Source organism: Betta splendens, chromosome 2 (assembly GCF_900634795.4).
Source record: "Betta splendens chromosome 2, fBetSpl5.4, whole genome shotgun sequence".
Classification (NCBI taxonomy): domain Eukaryota; kingdom Metazoa; phylum Chordata; class Actinopteri; order Anabantiformes; family Osphronemidae; genus Betta; species Betta splendens.
This window is the reverse complement of record NC_040882.2, coordinates 18119695-18140331: the sequence shown is the minus strand read 5'-3', so window position 1 is coordinate 18140331 and position 20637 is coordinate 18119695. Positions and strand designations below refer to the sequence as shown.

At 42.9% G+C, this 20637-nt stretch overlaps 4 protein-coding genes across 6 annotated transcripts in view; all 4 read left to right on the top strand.

The window, feature by feature from the left end:
* Nucleotides 1-20637, top strand: part of LOC114851109 (basement membrane-specific heparan sulfate proteoglycan core protein-like) — a 134247-nt gene that overhangs the window by 1708 nt on the left and 111902 nt on the right. The window contains exons 4-8 of the mRNA XM_055506925.1: nucleotides 1319-1591; nucleotides 2933-3196; nucleotides 3269-3541; nucleotides 3693-3950; nucleotides 4574-4819. Coding sequence (XP_055362900.1) covers nucleotides 1319-1591; nucleotides 2933-3196; nucleotides 3269-3541; nucleotides 3693-3950; nucleotides 4574-4819 — 1314 coding nt within the window. The remainder of the gene's footprint in view (nucleotides 1-1318; nucleotides 1592-2932; nucleotides 3197-3268; nucleotides 3542-3692; nucleotides 3951-4573; nucleotides 4820-20637) is intronic.
* On the top strand, nucleotides 4866-8459 carry LOC114851110 (uncharacterized). The gene is made up of 10 exons (XM_055506940.1): nucleotides 4866-5497; nucleotides 5621-5884; nucleotides 6018-6260; nucleotides 6370-6550; nucleotides 6673-6740; nucleotides 7030-7080; nucleotides 7181-7234; nucleotides 7327-7386; nucleotides 7643-7720; nucleotides 7957-8459. The coding sequence occupies exons 1-10, from the start codon at nucleotides 5125-5127 to the stop codon at nucleotides 8040-8042; spliced, it is 1458 nt and encodes a 485-aa protein (XP_055362915.1). The 5' UTR covers nucleotides 4866-5124; the 3' UTR covers nucleotides 8043-8459.
* Nucleotides 8902-12294, top strand: LOC114851111 (uncharacterized). The gene is made up of 6 exons (XM_055506949.1): nucleotides 8902-9557; nucleotides 9998-10030; nucleotides 10135-10398; nucleotides 10477-10722; nucleotides 10799-11032; nucleotides 11888-12294. Exons 1-6 carry the CDS (start codon nucleotides 9527-9529, stop codon nucleotides 12112-12114), a joined length of 1035 nt encoding a protein of 344 aa, XP_055362924.1. The 5' UTR covers nucleotides 8902-9526; the 3' UTR covers nucleotides 12115-12294.
* LOC129603800 (uncharacterized) lies at nucleotides 15237-20611 on the top strand. 3 transcript variants are annotated; one of them, XR_008694024.1, is made up of 3 exons: nucleotides 15237-16210; nucleotides 17499-17644; nucleotides 20219-20358. XR_008694024.1 is itself a non-coding variant. In XM_055506934.1 (2 exons), the coding sequence occupies exon 1, from the start codon at nucleotides 15334-15336 to the stop codon at nucleotides 16159-16161; it is 828 nt and encodes a 275-aa protein (XP_055362909.1). In that variant the 5' UTR covers nucleotides 15237-15333; the 3' UTR covers nucleotides 16162-16210; nucleotides 20219-20359. The 3 variants fall into 3 exon arrangements, 2 of the variants coding, with proteins under 2 accessions (XP_055362909.1, XP_055362908.1); XM_055506934.1 differs by lacking the exon at nucleotides 17499-17644 and having other exon boundaries at nucleotides 20219-20359; XM_055506933.1 differs by lacking the exon at nucleotides 15237-16210 and having other exon boundaries at nucleotides 16235-18862; nucleotides 20219-20611.

The following is a 20637-nucleotide window of genomic DNA, read 5'->3' as shown; positions in this document are numbered from 1 at the left end:
GTAATCTGGTCCAGTAACAGGCGTAGGTCAATACCAAAAGGCTCAGATTTCCGATTTAGAGTCGACAGGCTAAGACGGGTCCAGTAACAGGCACAGTTCAGCAACAGAGTCAGGGATTTACAATACCGGTCAGGATCAGACGAGAAGCGATAGTCAGCGATACAGAACTGGGTCGGCAACAGGATTAGCTGAACAAGAAAACTGCTGGAACGTGAGGTCATAGGTTCAACGATCTGGCGGATAACTGTGGTAACAGGTGGTGGTTAAATGTCCTGGTAAGTAATGGTAGATACAAGACAGGTGTGTGTGCTGACAACCGGAAGTAATGTTAGCATGAACAGGATGGGACTGGAAACCGGAACTACGACGATAAAACAGAAAGTGGACACAGAGCACTGACACAAATAAGCTTCAGGTGAATTAAACAGTTCACTGGATGTGGCCAAATATGTGTAATCAATAGTTATTAAAAGCAAAGTAATTATGCTTGAATACAGTTTTAATGTGATGGTTGCTGACTATGTTGTTTAGACATTCAGTCTAAACACATGAAGTTTTAAATCTGAATAATAAATGTAGGTGACAAATGAACAACCTGAAAACATGTCATGAAGGAAGTGATTTTAATTCATATTGTACAAATTTGTCTTTTGTTGTTTACCAAACATTTAGTTGTTGTTTTGTCCAGTTTCTTTAAGACGCTTGTCTTCACAGAGTCAGTCTCCTGTGCAGCGTTCACATTAGATGTTACTGTAGCTCTGTGTAAAGTAATGGTTCTGACTGTGTCTGGCTGCAGCAGGAACTACTTTATTTTCTTCTTACTTCTGTCTAATCGCTTCACACATTTTCTACAGATTGACAAGATTTATTTGGGATACGCAGCAACAACAACTTAAACAGCAACAAAAGACCTGTGAGACCCAACCCCTTTTTTTTTTTTAAATAAATCAAGATATTAACATACAAACCTAAAGTTTAATCAAACTAAAAGCTTCTACTACTCTAGTTGTTCTTACTATGTATGTTTGTCATGAACAGTTTCCAATAGAGTCTCTGTGACCAAACATCCCGGCTGGACTCAGACGTTCCTCATATTGGTTTCACACGTTTTCAACAGACTGACAGGATTTATTTGTGTTACACAGCAACAACAACTTAAAAAACAACAGAAGACCTGTGTTTAACTTAACCCAATGCATCTTGTTTATGTTTTTTTGTTGAAATAAAGCAAGGTGTCAACATACAAACCTAAAGTTTAATCAAACTAAAAGCTTCTCTTACTCTAGTTGTTCTTACTATGTATGTTTGTCATCAACAGTTTCCTATAGAGTCTCTGTGACCAAACAACCCAGCTGGACTCAGACATTCAGTGGTGAGAGCATCACTCTCACATGTGAGATCCATGGAGGTGGAGACGCTCAGTGGGAGTATGAATGGAGAACAACCAGCTCAAACCAACCTGATGATAAAACTGGTAAAGTGTTGAAGATCAGTGAAGCTGATGTGTCTCACAGTGGAGACTACAGCTGCATGGGCAGAAGAAACTATGAGTCAACACAGTGGAGTAATGTCATCACACTGACAGTAACATGTAAGTTGAGTTGTTTTTTTATTAAACACATTTTAATGTTTACCGGAATCTTTAAAAGTCTCAACCATTCAACAAAAAAACTTAACTATCTGACTAAAGGGATGATTATTACACTGTCACGCTCCTGTGCAGTGTCTTCATCAGGTTTGTAGTTAGAGGATTATTCGCATTTGTCTCTTATGAGACAAAGAACTATTAAAACAGAAACAGCTACAGTCGTCTAGCAGTCAGTGAGGCGGCTGAGTGAAATAAATGATACCGACCGCTTTAATAATGTTAATGCGTGTTTTCTGAAGAACGTAAAGGACGGCAAACGCACAGACTGGGAAACTAGACTCATCAAAGATGGAGGGGAAATAGCTTCATATGCTGGAAACAGAATAAAAGCTCTGTCTACAGGAGACAGTGGTAGATACCAGTGTTTTAGTGTCCACATGAAAACAAACCACATGAAAGCCAGTAAAACCACCTATTTAACTGTATCAGGTGAGTCATCGTTGACTTGATGAGAGTTTTCCAGTTGTCAGTTTGGTCTAAGGTCATATTTAAAAAAAGAAGAACAATAAGAAACATAAGTGATTCATGTCATAAAGCACAGAGACAGTAATCCACAGTTCTTCGTCATTGTTAAACTGAAACTCAGAGAAACCAAAGCTATATATATCTCCTTGGAGACACAAACATGTGATCACCACCAAAACTTAAACGTTTTGAGTAAATTTAACGTTAAACTTCAATTTGCTCAGGTTTGGAACTGCTACTCAGTTTTAAGTATATTCTACTCTGAAACAGTACAATGAACTTGAATTTAATAGTAACGGCAAAAAACTTGAGTACATTGTATTGCTTTTTTAATTAGACATGATGTCCAGGTTTGCAGTGCACTCACTACCTTGGCCATGCGCATGTTGGAGACTGTCCAACACTTTATCACAAGGAAAATGAATGAAATATTCATTTTTAAAAGTCACAGTAATGTTTAATATTGTATTATTCACATGCCACAAGCTGCTATGAACATCCAGTAAAGCAGCAGTTAGTCACAATGCAGGAAAAATGAACAACACATTTAGATCTTTAGTAGAAAACTAACACTGTAAAACACATTTATTCTTTGGTTTTGGCCAAATTATGAATCTGTGTGTGAATGTAAATTAATCATTTTAACCTCACTGTGTAAAGACCTTTTAGATTAGATTAGATTGTGACATACTGTATTGAGTAGGATGTTTAACTGTTCATGTTATTCACATAAAAATCTTACAAATGATTTGTGATTTTTCATCAAATAAATAAACATAGGTTTGGTAACATAAAATACGTTTTGTTCTTTTATAACAGCAAAACGACCCAAACCCAGACTGACTGCAGGTCCATCAACCATATCAGTAGGAGGCAGCGTGAAACTGAGCTGCTCTGTGGACGGTTCTGATGGATGGAAATATGAGTGGTTCAGATGGACGTCAAACAGATGGACACCAGCAGCTGATGGAGACAACAGAGAAATCAGAGTCACACGAGGAGGAAAATACATGTGCAAAGGAAGAAGAGGAGAACCAGCTGTTTACACTTCTAACAGTGATGATGTCACCATCAAGATAACTTGTGAGTTTGTTTATTGTGTTTGATGTTTTTTATGTGTTGTTTTTTTTAATTTAACATTTATGTTTGTATCAGATTCTAATTCTGTGTCTGTGAGTCTACAACTGGACTGGACTCAGGTGATCAGAGGTCAGATCACTGTTAGATGTGAGATCCAGGGAGGTGGAAACACTAAGTGGGATTATTACTGGAAAACAACCAGTGGACAAACAATCACAAAGAGAACAGTCACTAATTACTGGACAGCGTCTGCGTTCAGCAGTGGAAGCTACAGGTGCAGAGGAACAAACAGACAGGACCCATATTCTTCAACACGGTGGAGTGAAGCTGCTGCACTGACAGTATCAGGTGAGTTGAGATTTAACATTTCAGATTACATTTTGTATATTAATATCTATATATGTATGTAATATTCTACATTAATCCACACAAAGCCATTCACATTGTAACATTTCATAATGTTAATGATGTGGTGTCATGTGTTGCTGCTGGGTTCCAGGTGCTGTGTTGACCCTTGACCCCAGCAGGTCCAGGTATTTTACTGGAGAGTCTGTGACCTTCACATGTGACATGAAGGACGACAAACGCACTGACTGGGAAACCAGACTCATCAAAGATGGAGGAGAAATAGCTTCATATAGTGGATACAGAAAAAAAGCTCTGTCTACAGGAGACAGTGGTAGATACCAGTGTTTTAGAGTCCACAGGAAAACAAACCACATAAAAACCAGTGGAACCATTGATTTAACTGTATCAGGTGAGTCATCGTTGACTTGATGAGCATTTTCCAGTTGTGAGTTTGGTCTAAGGTCATATTTAAAAAACAGGAACAATAAGAAACATAAGTGATTCATGTTATAAAGCACAGAAACAGTAATCGACAGTTTTTCGTCATTGTTAAACTGAACCTCAGAGAAACCAAAGCTAATGTCAGAGACGTCCCAGTAGGGGGCAGTGTGACGCTGAGCTGCTCTGTGACGTCATCCTCTTGTAGGAAAAACAGTATTAAAGAAAGATATACATACTTTATTGATCCCCTTGAGGGGATCGACACTAAACAACACTAAAACAGAGGAAGATGCATCAGTGTGTTGGAGAAAAACCTTTTTATTAGATGCTCATGACTGGTTCAGAGCTGCAGAGCAGGAAATAAAATCAAACACAACTTCATTGAACTAATTTTACTTGTGACAGTCGAACTTTACTGTAGACGTTGTCCAAAATGTTCATGTGTCCATTTAGATCAAAATAACTGTCATGGTTTGTTTGGGTCGGATGCCTGGTTTTGTGTAAAGACATTTATGATTGTAAGTGTTTTATTTACACTTAAAGCACTTCTAACTGTGTTTATTTAATGTTTTCTCTGTAAACTGACATCAGATAAACCCAGAGCCTCACTGACATCAGTCAACACAGTCATAGCAGCAGGAGGCAGCGTGACACTGAGCTGCTCTGTGGACGGTTCTGATGGATGGAAATACGACTGGTTCAGATCAGCAGCTCTGATCAGAACAAACACTAACAGTATCAGAATCACAGATGGAGGAAACTATTACTGCAGAGGAGGAAGAGGAAACCCAGTTTACTACACACAGAACAGTGTCTCAGTCACTTTTGAGGAAACAGGTGAGGATCTTTGTAGTTGTTCCCTCTGTCCTGGTGACGTCAGAGAGTGACGTCCTTAAACCTCTTGTCGTCCTTCATCCTCTACGTTTGACAGTAACAGGTGAGTTTTATTGATTCATTGTTACATTTGTAATGATTCATTAGTACATGTAAGGCATGAACAAAACTCATTGAACTTCTCAGAGCTGGTCAGGAAAATCCATCATATACAAATAGACTGTGGCATTTACAATTACACAGATCATTCACATCATCCTCCATCATTTATAAATATAATAATAAATAAAATAAGACCCAACATTAAGATGATGAGCAACATGAATCCAACAACATCACAATCACAGTGTTTTCACTCAGAACCTCTCTCTCCATCAGATAAAGCCCAGTGTGTCCTCACAGCGTCTCCATCTTGGCTGAGTCCTGGAGCCTCAGTAGCTCTGAGCTGTGAGGTTGAGCCTCCATCTGCAGGATGGAGGTTCTACTGGTACCAGACTGTTCCTGATGGCTCACACAGCTCCTACAGATATGAGCTGCTACCTGGTAGTGAGCATGGGACTGAACAGGGCTCCTACATGCTTGATGGACACACACACACAGCAGGATATGTGTGTAGAGCTGCAAGAGGAGAACCAGTGTATTACACTGACTACAGCAAAGCAGCATTCGTCTGGTCCGGAGGTCAGTTTGTTTGGACTCTTGCTTCTTTCTACCAATGTTTGCTGAGAGGAACCGTATGGATTTGTTCCTTAAAGTTACACTGTTGATTGTTGTGTATGTGTTGTTAAATGTGTTGTTGTTCAGATGTTGATCCGTCAGCGTCTCTCACAGTGAGTCCTGACACAGTTCAACACTTCACCCGTGACTCCGTGTCACTGAGCTGTGAGGGAAACTCTACTGAGTGGAGAGTCAGGAGGTTTCCTGAAGGAGGCTTCCTGTCATCCTGCTCCAACTGGACAACATCTGGATCCAGATGTGACATCATCACATCACAGTCTGGTTCTGCAGTGTTCTGGTGTGAGTCTGGATCAGGACACTTCAGTAACTCAGTCAACATCACTGTTCATGGTGAGTTTGATTGTTTTCATTCATTTAAAGCATTTGTAACATCTTACTGTATTATGTGGTTTAATATTATATCTGATAATAGTCTTCTTCTTGTCAGTCTGCTCCACTGAATCTTCCTGTGACTGTCGTCCAGATGCAGGTTTGATCCTGATGAGTCCTGTCCGTCCTGTGACTGAGGGACTCTCTGTGAGTCTGAGCTGTAAGTTGAAGACAGGACAAAAAGCTTCCAGTGTGTTTTTCTATCACAATGAGCAACTGATCCAAAACGACAGCAGAGTAGAGCTGAACATCTCTGCAGTGTCAAAGTCACATGAAGGTTTCTACAAGTGTTGGTACCAAGGAACAGAGTCTCCACAGAGCTGGATGGCAGTGAACGGTGAGGCTAAAATAACACATTGCACGACATATGTCACACTGCATGTGTGTATTGCTTTGAAATATTTTATATAATATTGCATTTATTCAATATTTATTATTTATCTAAGTCTTGAAGTCAAGAAACGGAAACTCTTCATTTCCTGTGATGTTGGTTGTTGGACTGGTTTGTGGAGCCGGTCTGCTTCTTCTTCTTCTGCTCCTTTTATGCCGTTTCAGACGGTCCAAGGGTGAGATGATCTTCTTCTCTTACTGGAATAACTGTAGCAGGGTACAGGAGTTCACAACAATGTAATCATTTGTTTTTTGTTTTACTTACAGGTTCATGTTTTATCAGGTCAGGTCGCTGTCTCCTCATCCTAATTTACCATCAGGACTCTAAACCTCTGTATTAACTGTGTATTTCTCTTTAGGCCAACTCAGTCAGGAACCTTATGGACCTCCAACACAACTCCCAGTGTCAACCAGAATCAAAACCAGCGTAATGACTATTCTTCTCATTTAGACTGATAATGATGCTGGAACCTGTTCTTTCTTTAAAGGAATGTGGTCTTTAGCCATTTGACTAAATAGAATCCACGTGAAGTTTATCAGTAATGTTTTTTTAAAAACAGTTAAACTCCTCTACAGGAGGAATCCAGTATTATTTATAGTATTAATATTGTTCCACAGTTTGGTCAGGTTCCTAAGCCACTGTTATCTTAGGAAGCTTAGTTTACAAAGGTGTTAATGCTTTAAGTAATTGTTGTTATTGTGTTGTTTCTCTTTAGCTGAGGCTCGTATCTATGAATCTGTGAATGACTCTGAAAACACTGGAAAAGGTACAGTAACGTCAACATAATATGGCTTTTACTGTGATTCATGAAAGCTCAAGTCAAAGCTAAACTCCATGTGATTAATAATAAATCATGTATGTTTCAGATGTTTCAGATGTCACATATTCTGTCATTGAACTGAAATCATTTGAAAAGAACAGTGAGTATTACTAGTGGCACCGGAGGAAGATGTTTTGTCCTCAGTACCTGTAGATGTGATAATTTCTTCTTCATGGATGTTTGTTTTAACAGGAAGGCAGCATAAACCAGCAGAGAGCTCAGTCTACTCTGACCTGAAGATACGACCTGCAGGTAGAGCTGAGCTTCAAGCTGCAGTAAATTATCAGAGCCAGGTTTTACAGTATATTATGGCTTAATGTTTATGAACCACTGACCAATCGTACACTAATGTGTTTAATAAAACTCACTTATATGTTCTCTCTTCTACATCTGTCTTTAACAATAAAGTTTCATGTTTTTGTATTTATTGCTAATTATTGTTGAGGCATCTGTTGGTTTTTAAAAACACCAGAGCAGCTTGTTCATCCACCAACTTTATGTCACACAGATGTTTGTTCTGTGTCAGACGATGCTCTGCTCTACGCCCAGGTCAAACACAACAAGGACAGGAGAAAGAGGGTCAAAGGTCAGTACAGCCTGCATCCACCACAACACTGAGTCATTCATGTTTAGCTATTGTTCATTTTTATTATCGTTATTAATTTTTTTTTACTGCTTTTACTGCTTACTTGTATTTGTATTAATTTGTGTTTATTAAAAGAAACATGACTGAAATCTGATGTCCAGTTACAGTCGTTCAGTATATGATCGTGCTTCATTATCACATTACAACAAACCAATGAATCACTTCTCTGTTGACAGGAAAACCTTCTGCTGCAGCCACTGATGAACCTGTTTTGTCTCAGGTCAAACCTGGAACATCTTTTGGCTACGATGCACCCATTTAGCTGAGTGTGACCACTTATTCTGCAGATGTGATTCATTAGTAGAACTTATTTAAAGTAAAGTACAGTAGTTGAATAACAAATTGTTAGATCTCTGATGAGTCCATGTTGTTGTTTTCCTTCTATTCTGTAAATAAAACCAAATGTTTACAGTGTAATTTATAAACCAAAACACAAACAACCATTTGCTATACAAAACATGAACTGTACATATTTTTTAAATTCATTAACTGCAGGATGTTTCAACAACTATGAGCTAATTAATGCACAATGTTGAGCTTCCCAACAGAAGTGATGCTGCAGCTTTAATGCAACAATCATTGATTTACTAAAATTTTTACTGTGAGCAGTAAGTTTACTGTAACATCCTCTTTTTTAGTGTTCTTATAATGTGTTTATTAAACTTCAATATGAAACTTTTTTCCAGTAGTAATAATTTAATTTATTGGCCTGAAAACACTGTAGCTTGTTTAACTGCGCCGGTCCCTTCATACCTGCAGCGGCCTGCAACTGAAGCATACGGTGGCCCTGAAGTACAAGTCACAAACAAACAAAAAGACAAAACACAACGACATTAACAAGAAACACAAAAACATTAACAGGAAACACAACGACATTAACAAGAAATTAACAACAAATAGACAAACATTAATTTCTTTACTTTTAAGTTGTTTAGGTCTGTTTACATTTAACATGTATTTAGGTTACACAACCTTCATTCTAGGTTAAACACATGTTCTATTAAAGGTAAAAATAACACAACACACAAACACCAGGTAAATACTGTATATACAGTATCCTTATATATTTATGGTTATACTTATAACCAACAGGATATAACAGGAGGAAACGCAGAGTGGACTGTTCTTTGTCTGCTCCAACTCTTAGTTTCCTCCTCATCACTGAGACCTTTGATCATTTTACCTGTGAGGAACCGAGCTGAGGCTATTCCACTATGAGCAGTGGTGCTGGACCCGCAGAAACCCTTTAGTGAGTCTGAAGCTGTGGGTGGTCGTCTCTCCTCTCTCACCTCCAGCCGGTGGAGGCAGATGGTCGAACGCCCTGGAGGGTTGAAGGTTGTTTTGTTTTTGAGGTGAACTGGAGTGAGCTGGTTTTTGGGTCACGTAGACCCAGATGGAGGCGACCCAAACCACAGCGTACAGTAGTTACATTCAGAGAGGAAGAGGTCGTGTGGCCTAGGTCAGAACTGATGATCAGCTCAGTGATGAGCCGGGTCCTCGTCGGGTCGGCTTCAGTGGAGACATTGAAACCAAAAGGCCTCATTTCCATCAGTGAGTGTTAGTAACTGACTGATGTGATTTCCAGCTCAACGTCTGCTCTTCTGGACGTTTCCTCCAGTCAACGAACGTCAGCGCAGAGAAGCTGCAGATGACTTTCCACAGAAACCACCAGACAAATGTCAAGCACAGGAAGGAGGACGGTCGGGTTCTGGTTTCTGAAGACGAGGACACAGTGACTCAGCTCAGATGGAGGGAACGGGCTCCTGGAGGCTGCTCGGTGAGTAGAAGCAGGTCCGATCGCTGTGACACCGGGTCAGAACCGGATCCATCCGCGTACGGATCCGCTTCATTCAGAGTCTGGTCTCAGATGCTGCAGCGTGAAACTCCACAGTTAATGGGTCGGTTCAGGTTCGGAAGTATTCAATCCTTCAGGAACAATCACACAGATGATTCATTAGCAAATTAAGGTGAAATTATCAATTCCTGTTTTACTGTTATTGGATGAAGACATGATTTAACCGACCACGTCTGGAACCGTGTGGCTGGTTAAGAGTGGAGACCAGAACAAACACATACATGTAAATAGACGAGATGAACACGAGGAGGTGAATGTAGGTGCAGCGTTCCAATGTGTCCAAGCATCAAACCTTAAGGTTTGTGTAAAAGTCTTAAAGTTCTAAAACGGTCTTAAAACGTGTGAATCTGGTTTTATTTCAGTCATGAGCTCACTGCTGTGCTGCACAAACCAGGGTCAGTATATTCTTCTTCTTCTTCTTCTTCATCTTCTTCTTCATTTTTCCACTTCTTCTTCTTCTTCAGTTTTCTTCTCCTTAGTCTAATTTTAACCTCCACAGCCCGTCTCACTGTGAGTCCCAGCAGCTCTCAGCTCTTTGAACACCAGTTCATGAATCTCAGCTGTGAGGACGACGACGGATCTGCTGGATGGACGGTGACGAGGAACACGAGCAGAGAAACCAGAGCTGCGTGTGGAGCTGATTGGGGAAAACTTGATGCTTTCTTCTGCACCATCAGCTACATCCTCCCGTGGGACAGTGGTGTTTACTGGTGCGAGTCCAGCTCTGGCTCCAGCAGCAGCAGCAGCAGCATCAGTGTCTCAGGTGAGATCAGACTGTGGAGTTAGTGCTGATGCGTCTGTGTGGACACGATGAAATGCTGTGGTTTGTCTCTGTGTTGAGGTGGATCCGTGATCCTGCAGAGCCCTGTCCTCCCTGTGATGGAGGGACATGATGTCACTCTGCACTGTCAAACAAAGAGCCCTCCCTCCGAACTCCCAGCTGATTTCTATAAAGACGGCTCCCTCATCAGGACTGAGCCCACGGGTCACATGACCATCCACCACGTCACCAAGTCTGATGAAGGAGTTTATAAATGCAGCATCGAGGCTTCTGGAGAGTCTCCGTCCAGCTGGATCCATGTCTCAGGTCAGGATTCAACTCACATGAAATATAAGGAACAGGAAACATCTTTTCTGAACCTCTTTGATTCTGTTCATCCCAGAGACGCCCGTCGTGTCTCCACTAACCTCGGTCACTGCAGCAGATCAAAGCTTCTCTCCTCCCTCGTCCTCCTCCACTCTAGGCCATCCTCCCTTGCCTCCTGACTCCTCGTCTCCTCCTCTCTTTGTCTACTGGGTTATTCCCCTTATGTTTGGTTTGATTCTTGTGCTTCTACTGGTTTTGTTGGTTTTGCTGGTGCAGCGGTGCGTCGGGATGAAACCCAAAGTTGAGACAGGTGAGTTCTCATAAATAAAGACAATTAAACATTTTATAAAAATATTTAAATGAATAACAGTGTGTTTTTCTATTCTTATGTTTGTTTATTAATTTAATTTAAATCAGTTTTTAAAATTTTTAAATTTTAAAAACTAATTTAAAGCAAAGAGATAGAATCATTTAATTAATTAAATATCTAAAGCAAATGAACTATAAATAATACCAATAGTAATAAGAAACAAGATGAGATCAAAAACGTATTTAGTCTTTTATTTGGCAAATGTAAACCTTGTATATTTCTAAGAAAAAGTAAGTAAAAGTAAAAGTATTTCAGTAAATATTTACAAATAATATCATACCTGAACTCAGCTGGTGTGTTTCACAACGACCTCACAGAAGAAGACGTAGTGAACCGAGGAGTGAATTCCATAAGGATCAAGAGTTTTTCTTTTATAATAAGAAAAAACGTGTCCCTGTGAACAGCGTCTCCGTTCTGTTCAGTGCTGCCACCGTGTGGCCGTAGTGTGTAAACGCCTCGACTCCTTCCTGAGCTACGAGCAGGACGGTTCTACATTTAACCATAAGTTAAAACATGAAAAGCAGCAGTTTAAAACAGGTGACATACAAACATAAACCAGGTGCTGCTGTTTACACTGTACCTGACGAGCACAAACTCATCTGTCCAGTCCACTTTGACACTTTCTGTTGAGTCTTAGTGTATAAACCTTAAGGTTGCAGCTAAAGGCAGAACAAACAACTCTGTCTGTCATGAACTAGTTGAGTTGATAATTATTAATAAAGAAATCAGCAGTTTAAAGTGTGAAATCTTTTGACTGTGTCAGATTATGGACGATGATGATTGTTGCGTTTCCAGACAAACACAGAGCGTCAGTCTGCTTCGAGGAGGTGACTTATAACGAAGTAATCATCAGGCCGAGCAGCAGGAGAGGTGGGCTGCAAACAAACAGAGGGACAGACAGTGATCCACACACCATCTTCACAACATCCCCGCGTTTGTGTCCAGCGCTTCCAGCAGATCCAGATGTTGTGTACTCGTCTGTGCGCTCCAGCGACGCGTCCTCACGTCTGTCCACCATCTGAGGAGCACAGTGTTATTGATTTCACTTCTGATCAACAAACGTTTAAACCTGTTTGACATGTTGTTATTTTATGTCTGTGAGTCTAACAAACGCTGATTAGTTCGTCCAATGACCTTAGTGATGAGCTTGTGTTCAGCGCTGATGGAAATAAAAGCATTCAAACAGGACTAAGGAAGCGACTCATTCCTCTGGTTTTATCTGGTTATAGTGTTTGTCTAAGAGGTTCTGGGTTCAAATCCCAGCGGTGCCTCAGCATTAGTCACCTGGAAACGTCTGATGGTTGGTGGAAAACTTTCTCTTTTTAGGAGGAACCTGCTTTGTTCCATTATTTGTCCAGACTTTGGCTTTGAACAGACTGTGACAGTGACAACCAGGTGACTCTCTCTCTGCTTCCCTTAATATCTATATTGTTGCCAGGGAGTTATGATGTGACGTCTTATCTGCCTAAACAGTTTCATGATCATTCACAGCTCAGTAAAAATAACATACAAAGAACAGGGTGTTCATGCATTTCATCATTTTATGTTGAATGCAATGTTTCATAACACATCGAACAAAAAACTCTACTCATTGGATTATATAGATATATCAAAGTGCTATCGCAATATAAAATACCTTCACATAAATGAAATTTCCCTTATAGTAAATGAAGAGCAACAAATCATTACATGACTAGAACAATTTATCATGCTGTCAAAACAACACTGTCTCAGAAAACTAGAGCAGAAATGACTAGAAATGAACCTGAAGCAACCAAAAGAAAACTGTCAGACACAACACACAGATGCTGAATATCTACAGAAACAGCCTAGAGAAAACTAGCATGGGTTTAGTAAGTAGTAAAAATAATTTGATGTTGATACTGTACCTAAATAAAATACATATGTACCTCATGAATGCTGTGCTTTGCATCCAGTGACTGTTGGCACACTTTGCAAACACATAAGGAAGCTAATGTAAAAGTCTACTAACAGGTTTAATATCAATTTAAGCAGTCATTTATTATTGTCATGGGAAAAATTGTGTCTTCCTTATTTCTATGCAGTTATTATACGACTTATGATTTATGTTTTGCATTTAATATTTTATGTCTTGTCTTACTGTATGCATTTGGCATTTCACCTGTTTTGTTCAATGATTGTCTCTGCCTGATAGACTCTCGTCTCAAGCCTCCAAAACCCAAGGCCAGGGTGTTGTGTCTCCCTGTATGTTGAGACTTGGTGCTCCTTTCTCACAGATGCAGGTGTGAGAAAGTAAAAATCTTCACACACTGCGTCTGGGAGGAGAGGCCTGTAATTTGATTGGGCTAGACAGACATTCCACCCTAGTTGGACAGAGAAGCTAAAAGGCAGAAACAACTTGAGGATTGTGTGATCTTTGCATTATACCTCCGTGGTGTATGTTCTGATCTCCCCAGCTGGCTTTTTATTTGCTTCCCTCATTATTGTTATTTTCTTTATTATTTCAATAAATCGCACAAAAGGACAACTCTCTCTCATCTACTTCTTTATGGAAAATTTCCACCACAGAAATTGGCGTTGTCGGCAGGATCCCGCGGCAGGTCGTCTGGACGGCGTGATCAGGGACGGCGGTCCTGAGGACTAGGTTCGCTCAGCCTCCAAACCTCTACAGCAGTTCTGAGTGGGAGGACTGCTCACCCGTCTGGATCGCCTCTGACGAGATCCAACGAACACAAATCCAACCTCTACTCTGCCCGGTGAGAGAGATTCCGTTTTGTTGCGACTTATTGAGGGAAAAAAAAAAAAAAAAAAAAAAAAAAAAGAAAACGGGTTTGAAATTGGTTTCATTACTTGGCTCTGATCATTTGGTTTAGGGAAAGTAAGGCAAATAACAATTAATTATAAAACATCCCCAACTAGACTTTAACAACGACAAAGGAAAATATAATAATTAGGACCAAACAACATTTTAATTTTAAAATTTAATATTCGGGTAAAATTAATTAGGTCAAAGTCTGCCCTGGTGGTCGAGACGGTGGTTGCTAAGGGTTGGCTCGTGGGACCGAGCTTGTTTTGTCTGTACTGAGGATACAGACCAGTGTGCAGATCTGAGCGCAGTCCAAAGGGTGTGGACAAGGAAATAAAAGACGGCTTCTGAAATACGGAGCGCGTTTGCAGGGGGAAGTGGTTTTGAGATACGAGGGACCCGGGTCTTAGAGGGGCCTGACGGTGAGGGACCACTTCCGAGAACCCTGTCGCTGATCTGAGCGGTTCCCTTTCTACGGAGACGTCCGTGGAAGAGAAATTTCGAAAAAAGGTTCCGGCCGGAACACATAAAAATCTAAGGCAGGAAACCGCCGGGACTCTGAAAGATGGGTTCGGGGGGATCTAAGTCTCCACCACCAGACTGCAGCATTACAAAATTAATGAGACGTAAATATGGTGATGAGTGCGTGTCATGTCTTCACGACTGGACAAAACATTATGGGTTTCAAGAAGGTGGATCACTCAGTGTGAAGGACATACGCGCTTTAAAAGAAAAATTAGAAGAAAAGGAGAAACAGCTCCGTAAAAGCAAAACAATTAAAGTTAAAACTTTAGAGGAAATTGAATTAAATAATAGATGCCTTGAAATATGGGTTAAAGAATCCGAACGCAGGGAAAGATTAAAATGCCAAAAAGAACTAGGAGGGAGAAAGGATGAGAGTGGTGACGTAGCTGGCAGAAAAGATAACAACTCTGTGGAAGCTTGCACACCGCCACCATACACACATACACACACACAACATGATGAGAAACAGAGCGCTCCCACTGTTTCTGCTTTGTATCCTTTTGCAGAGCTGAGCGCGGTCAAGGTGAATCCCGACCTGGACTCCTTCTACGTCAGCAGGAGGGCCGGGCAGGGTGGACAGCAGGACCAACAGCCTGACCAACAACAACAGCCTGATCCACAGCAACAGCCTGCCCCATATCAACAGCCTGGCCCACACCAACAGCCTGGCCAACCTCTGTTATCAGGAGCTGCAACATCGGCTGCAGAGCAGTCAGAGCATGTGGAGGACAGTGTAAATGCCACACCAACTCCTGGAACGGTGGCACGGATGTTCTGGGACGATTCACCTGTCGGCTTCATTCCTACATCATCCACCGCCACAGGCTCTGCCCATGCACCAACTGCCACTACGAGTGCTGCCTCTGCAACTACCAGCGTTCGTACCCTGAGGAGCAACACACCAGTAGCTCCAGAAATCAGCTTGCCCATGGTGGAAGTGGCCGGCCCTGAAGGAAGCATGTTAGTGCACAGACCGTGGACTAGCGCTGACATAGCTGACTTTGCTCAAAATCTCCCAGACATCACTGTATCAGGAAAGACATTCGGTGCCAACCTTCTGGCTTTCTGCCAGGAGTACAGACCCACTGGAGCTGAGATCCGTCGCATCCTGGCCAAGCGTCTTTCAGCCTGTGAATATCAAAAACTGACTGGACAATTGCCTGATGTGACACTTGCTCTCAAACACAAAGACTGGACAAACAACTTAAATGATGGGTTCGTTGCCGCAGTGAGGACGCTTGTCACCCACCTCGAAACTGCGTTCCCCGATAAAGTCTGTATGATTAAAGTCACCACATGCAAACAACAACCAGAGGAATCAGTTGATGACTTTGTTCACCGCCTCACCACCGCATACAACACACACGGAGGAGCTCACCCTCCCCCGGAAGGAGTGGGAGGACTTATCTGTTCAACATACGAGAGTCACCTGTGTGAACTGGTGATGAAAGGCTTACTCCCTGAAGTTTTTGACGCCGTGAAGCAGTCATACATCGGATGGAAAGAAGAAGCGCGTCTGTCTGACCTCACAAGACACGCACGCCATGCTTATGACACTCTCCAGCAGAAGAAGATGGCGAAGAAGGAAAAACAACAGAGCGAACTGTATCTGCCATCCTTGTCTCCCAGAGACACAGGAGGCGCATCTGGAGATCCAGGAAACGCTTGCCACATCTGCGGCGAGATGGGACACTGGAAGAAGTACTGCCCCCGGCTACGTCAGGTTCCACCCTCCCGGGCACTCTCGTCAGACTGACTAGAGGAGGAGCCCAGCGAAGGTTTCCGTTCACATGATGACGTAGACGGTACCGCACAGACACACACACACTCGCTCACACTTGATAAATGCTCAATCAATTCAAATTCATGCTTGCCTGCTTGCAATGAAGACTTGCTTTCTGCTCAAAATATCCCACAGAGTGATTCTGAAAAGAATAACAAACAGCTAAATGATAACTGCTGCATGACTTTACAGTCAAATGGTTTCAAACAATTTCCTGAGTTTGCTCTGACGGTTCAAGGTGAACGTATGGTGTTTTTAGTAGACTCAGGAGCAACAAATAAAATCTTCCATGTTTTCCAATCCACCTAAAATGAGTGGACGATTTGTGCACACTATAGGTTCGTCTGGCCAGACAATAAAAGAAAAACTTACTGTGCCTCTGTCTTGCACAACATCAGACGGCAAGACACTCAAACATTCATTTTTGCTTTCAAACTTATGCCCAGTTAATCTATTAGGAAGAGATCTCATGTGTAATTTAGGTATTTCACTGATTTCCACTCCGGAGGGAGTGCAGGTCACAACCACAGACAATGTAAATAATTTTTCTTTTGTTTGTGTTAATTTCAGCTCAGAGCCGCTGCTCTACTCTTATCAGTGGCTGCTGAAGGGAGAGGCTGTAACTAAGGCCCTCATACAGGCTGCTCGACAGCTTGTTTCCTCACAGAATACGACCTTTAGAGACGCATCTGACCTGTCTTGTACAGCACATGTGTCCACTGGTCCTGATGAAGAGTTTGAAAAATCATGGTTACGCACATCTGCGGACAAACTAACCTCAACCTCTCTATTCTGGGATGAACATAGGTCTGCGCTTGCGATTTCTCTCACTAACGAACAAGAGAGATTTGTTGATGCTTATTCTACAGATCCACATGTCCTTCTGTCAAAACATAACGGAGACAGATGGCAGGACTTGGGTCCTTTCGTGGACAGATGTCAACGGGAAGGAGACTGGCAAACGACTTCCGACCCGAATGTGATGTATTCACCTACCTTGCATGCTTACAAAAAACTTTTTCAGTCTAACTTTCATGCGCAGCGTACAGTGCACTTGGTACCTCAACATTCCACACACACTCCACACCACGTGTTTTTGTCGGAGGACGCTCTGACGCAGTATCCAGCCTTACAGGAAGTTCCAGCTTCCCTGTGGGCCACACACAAATATGATGTAGGTTTGATCAAAGGATGTGACCCAGTGGTCATCACGCCAAAGTCTGACTACAGACCATGCAAACAGCAATACCCTTTAAAGAGAGAAGCAATTGAAGGAATAACACCGGTGTTTAACTCTCTTTTGAAAGCAGGAGTCATCGTCCCATGTGACAACTCTCCAGTGAGGACTCCACTCTTCCCAGTTAAGAAAATCAGAGACAAAGGACAGCCAACAGAATGGAGGTTTGTCCAGGATCTGCAAGCAGTAAATGCGGCGGTCCAACCACGCGCGCCTACGGTACCGAACCCCTACACCATTCTTTCTCAGGTTCCGCCCAAGGCTAAATTTTTTTCAGTAATTGATTTGGCTAATGCTTTTTTCAGCGTGCCCATTCACAAAGACAGTCAATTCTGGTTTGCTTTTGAATTTAACGGAAAGTCATATACCTTTACCAGACTATGCCAGGGGTATTCAGAAAGCCCTACAATCTACAATATGGCACTGAAGGACAGCCTGGATGATCTTGTCTTGTCCCCAGGCACCGCCCTGCTGCAGTACGTTGACGACTTGATGATCTGCAGTGAGGATCAGGAAACTTGCACAGCAGACACGATTAAGCTGCTGAAACACCTGCATGCTGCTGGACACAGAGCAAGTCTGTCTAAATTGCAGTTTGTTCAGACTGAAGTTACCTTCCTAGGTCACATCATCACCAGTGAAGGAAAATCCATTTCACCTAAAAGAGCTGAAGCTATTCAGAACCTGCCTAAACCGTGCACATACAAACAGCTTATGTCCTTTTTAGGCATGTGCTCTTATTGCAGGAATTTCATTCCTAACTGCGCCGTCTTGGAGGCTCCGCTTAGAGCTCTGATGCAGACGTCTTCTGCATCCACCACCCGCCTCACGTGGACGTCTGAGGCTGAACAGGCGTTCACCGACCTCAAACGTGCTCTTCAGTCGGCTCCTACTTTGGGTCTACCTGACCCTACGCGACCTTTCACCCAAACAGTGGATGAGAAATCAGGTTGTATGACCTCTGTCCTTCTACAGGATCACGGAGGGCGTCCGCGCCCTGTAGCCTATTTCTCTGCTAAGCTTGACCCAGTCGCTGCGGGGCTCCCACGATGCCTCCGAGCAGTGGCTGCGGCAGAGAAAGCCGTGCTGGCATCACGTGACATTGTTGGCTATTCTGATGTCACCCTGCTGGTTCCTCATGCCGTGTCTTTGATCCTTTTGGAACAAAAAACATCACATCTTTCTACAGCCCGATGGCTTAGATACAACACCATCTTACTGGACATGCCAAACATTACTGTCAAAAGGTGCAATGTGCTTAACCCAGCCACTTTGTTTCCAGGCCCTGACGATGGCGAGCCTCACAACTGTGTTTCGGTGTTGAACCAGGTCTGCACTCCGCGCCCAGATCTGTCGGAGGTGCCAATTCCTAACTGTGACCTCATTCTCTTTGTTGATGGCTCCGCCTCTAGAGACCCTGCTTCGGGCCGCTGTCAGGTTGGATATGCAGTCTGCACCTCTCATACTGTTTTACAGTCTGGCGCTTTGCCAGGACATTACTCTGCTCAGGCTGCGGAGTTGATCGCACTGACCGAAGCCTGTAAATTGGCTGAAGGGAAGTCTGCTACTATCTACACAGACTCCAGATACGCTTTTGGCGTTACGCATGACTTTGGTGCTCTGTGGAAACACAGAAAGTTTTTGAAATCTGATGGCAAACCTATCTTGCATCATGATAAGGTTGCTGATCTGCTCGACGCCATTCTGTTACCAGCTGCAATTGCTGTATGTAAGTGTCCCGCACACACTGGGGGCACTGATCCCATCTCTGCTGGAAACGCACGCGCTGATGCTGCTGCGAAGGCAGCTGCCCGACTTCCCCTTCCTCTTGCTCCCTGCCTCTTATCCTCCACCTCTACCCAACCTCCCTCTCCTCCCTCTGCTCTGCCTGATCTTCAGACATTCTCTACCCCACAGGAACGCAAGCTCTGGCTGACGAATGGCGCCACCAGTAGCCATGGCGTTTGGTATGGGCCCGACGGCAAACCTTGCCTACCTAAACACTTTTTCCCTCATTTCGCGAAGTTGACACATGGATTAGACCATGTATCAAAGGGGGGAATGTTAGATGCTCTTACAAAACATTGGTACACTAAGGGATTTTCAATCTATGCGCAAAAATACTGTGAAGCATGTATGACATGCGCCCAACACAACCCAGGTAAGACAACTGCCAAATCACTGGCAGCTCACCCACCACCGGAACAGGCGTTTGACCATTTAATGTTGGACTTCATCGAACTAACGCCAGCAGAAGGTAAAAAGTATTGTTTAGTGATTGTTGATATGTGGTCAAAATGGGTGGAGGCCTTCCCAGCTAAACATGCTAACAGCCATGCAGTTACCAAAGCCTTGCTGACAGAAATAATTCCCAGATGGGGAATTCCATCTAAAATCAGCAGTGACAACGGCTCACACTTTGCAAACCAAGCCCTCGAGGAAGTGGGAAAGTTTCTGAACATTGACATCAGAAAGCACTGCTCTTACCACCCTCAAAGCGGAGGGGCGGTAGAGAGAGAGAATGGCACTTTGAAAAACAAACTGGCCAAATGCTGCTCAGAGACTGGTCTCAAGTGGACTCAGGCTCTTCCCATTGTGCTCTCATACATGAGAATGAGGAGAAGGATGAGAACAAACCTCAGCCCGTATGAGATTCTATTTGGTAGACCTCCTATGATGGGACTCCACCCTGAGACCGAGACTAGGATTCTACCACCTACTGAAATGTGCGAAGACGCAATGCTACAGTACTGTAAGAACTTATCCTCTGTTCTGTCCCAAATCTCCAAACAGGTGAAAGCGGCTCTGCCCAAACAGGCGACAGAACCACTGCACATCATTCAACCAGGAGACTGGGTGATCATTAAGGAGCTTCGCAGGAAGCACTGGAACTCAAAGCGGTGGCAAGGTCCCTTCCAGGTCCTTCTGACGACCAACACGGCTGTGAAGATCGCAGAAAGAGCGACTTGGATCCACTCCAGCCACTGCAGGAAGGTCCCGGATCCGACAGACGACCCTCCATCTACATCTACACCACACGAGAAAACCACCACTGACGAAAAGAACTGAGAAGGACGACCCTCGCTGTGCTCACACACGCACTGAGGCGAGGCTGCGTTGACCGTTCAGCTAAAGGTGTGAGCCAAGCGCCGCCTGAAGCTGCGCCGGTGAATCACACTATCAGACCATACATCTACACACACGTTCCTGAG

Bases quoted from the DNA above. Each gene is read 5' to 3' on its own strand.
- LOC114851110 (XM_055506940.1), top strand. From the start codon at position 5,125: ATGATGAGCAACATGAATCCAACAACATCACAATCACAGTGTTTTCAC. The intron at 5,498-5,620 runs GTCAGTTTGTTT...GTTGTTGTTCAG, and splicing joins AGCATTCGTCTGGTCCGGAG to ATGTTGATCCGTCAGCGTCT. The intron at 5,885-6,017 runs GTGAGTTTGATT...ACTGTCGTCCAG, and splicing joins AGTCAACATCACTGTTCATG to ATGCAGGTTTGATCCTGATG.
- LOC114851111 (XM_055506949.1), top strand. From the start codon at position 9,527: ATGGAGGGAACGGGCTCCTGGAGGCTGCTCG. The intron at 9,558-9,997 runs GTGAGTAGAAGC...GTTTTATTTCAG, and splicing joins GGGCTCCTGGAGGCTGCTCG to TCATGAGCTCACTGCTGTGC. The intron at 10,031-10,134 runs GTCAGTATATTC...TAACCTCCACAG, and splicing joins GCTGTGCTGCACAAACCAGG to CCCGTCTCACTGTGAGTCCC.
- LOC129603800 (XM_055506933.1), top strand. From the start codon at position 16,478: ATGTTTTCCAATCCACCTAAAATGAGTGGACGATTTGTGCACACTATA. The intron at 18,863-20,218 runs GTTGGATATGCA...ATCTCCAAACAG, and splicing joins CTGCTTCGGGCCGCTGTCAG to GTGAAAGCGGCTCTGCCCAA.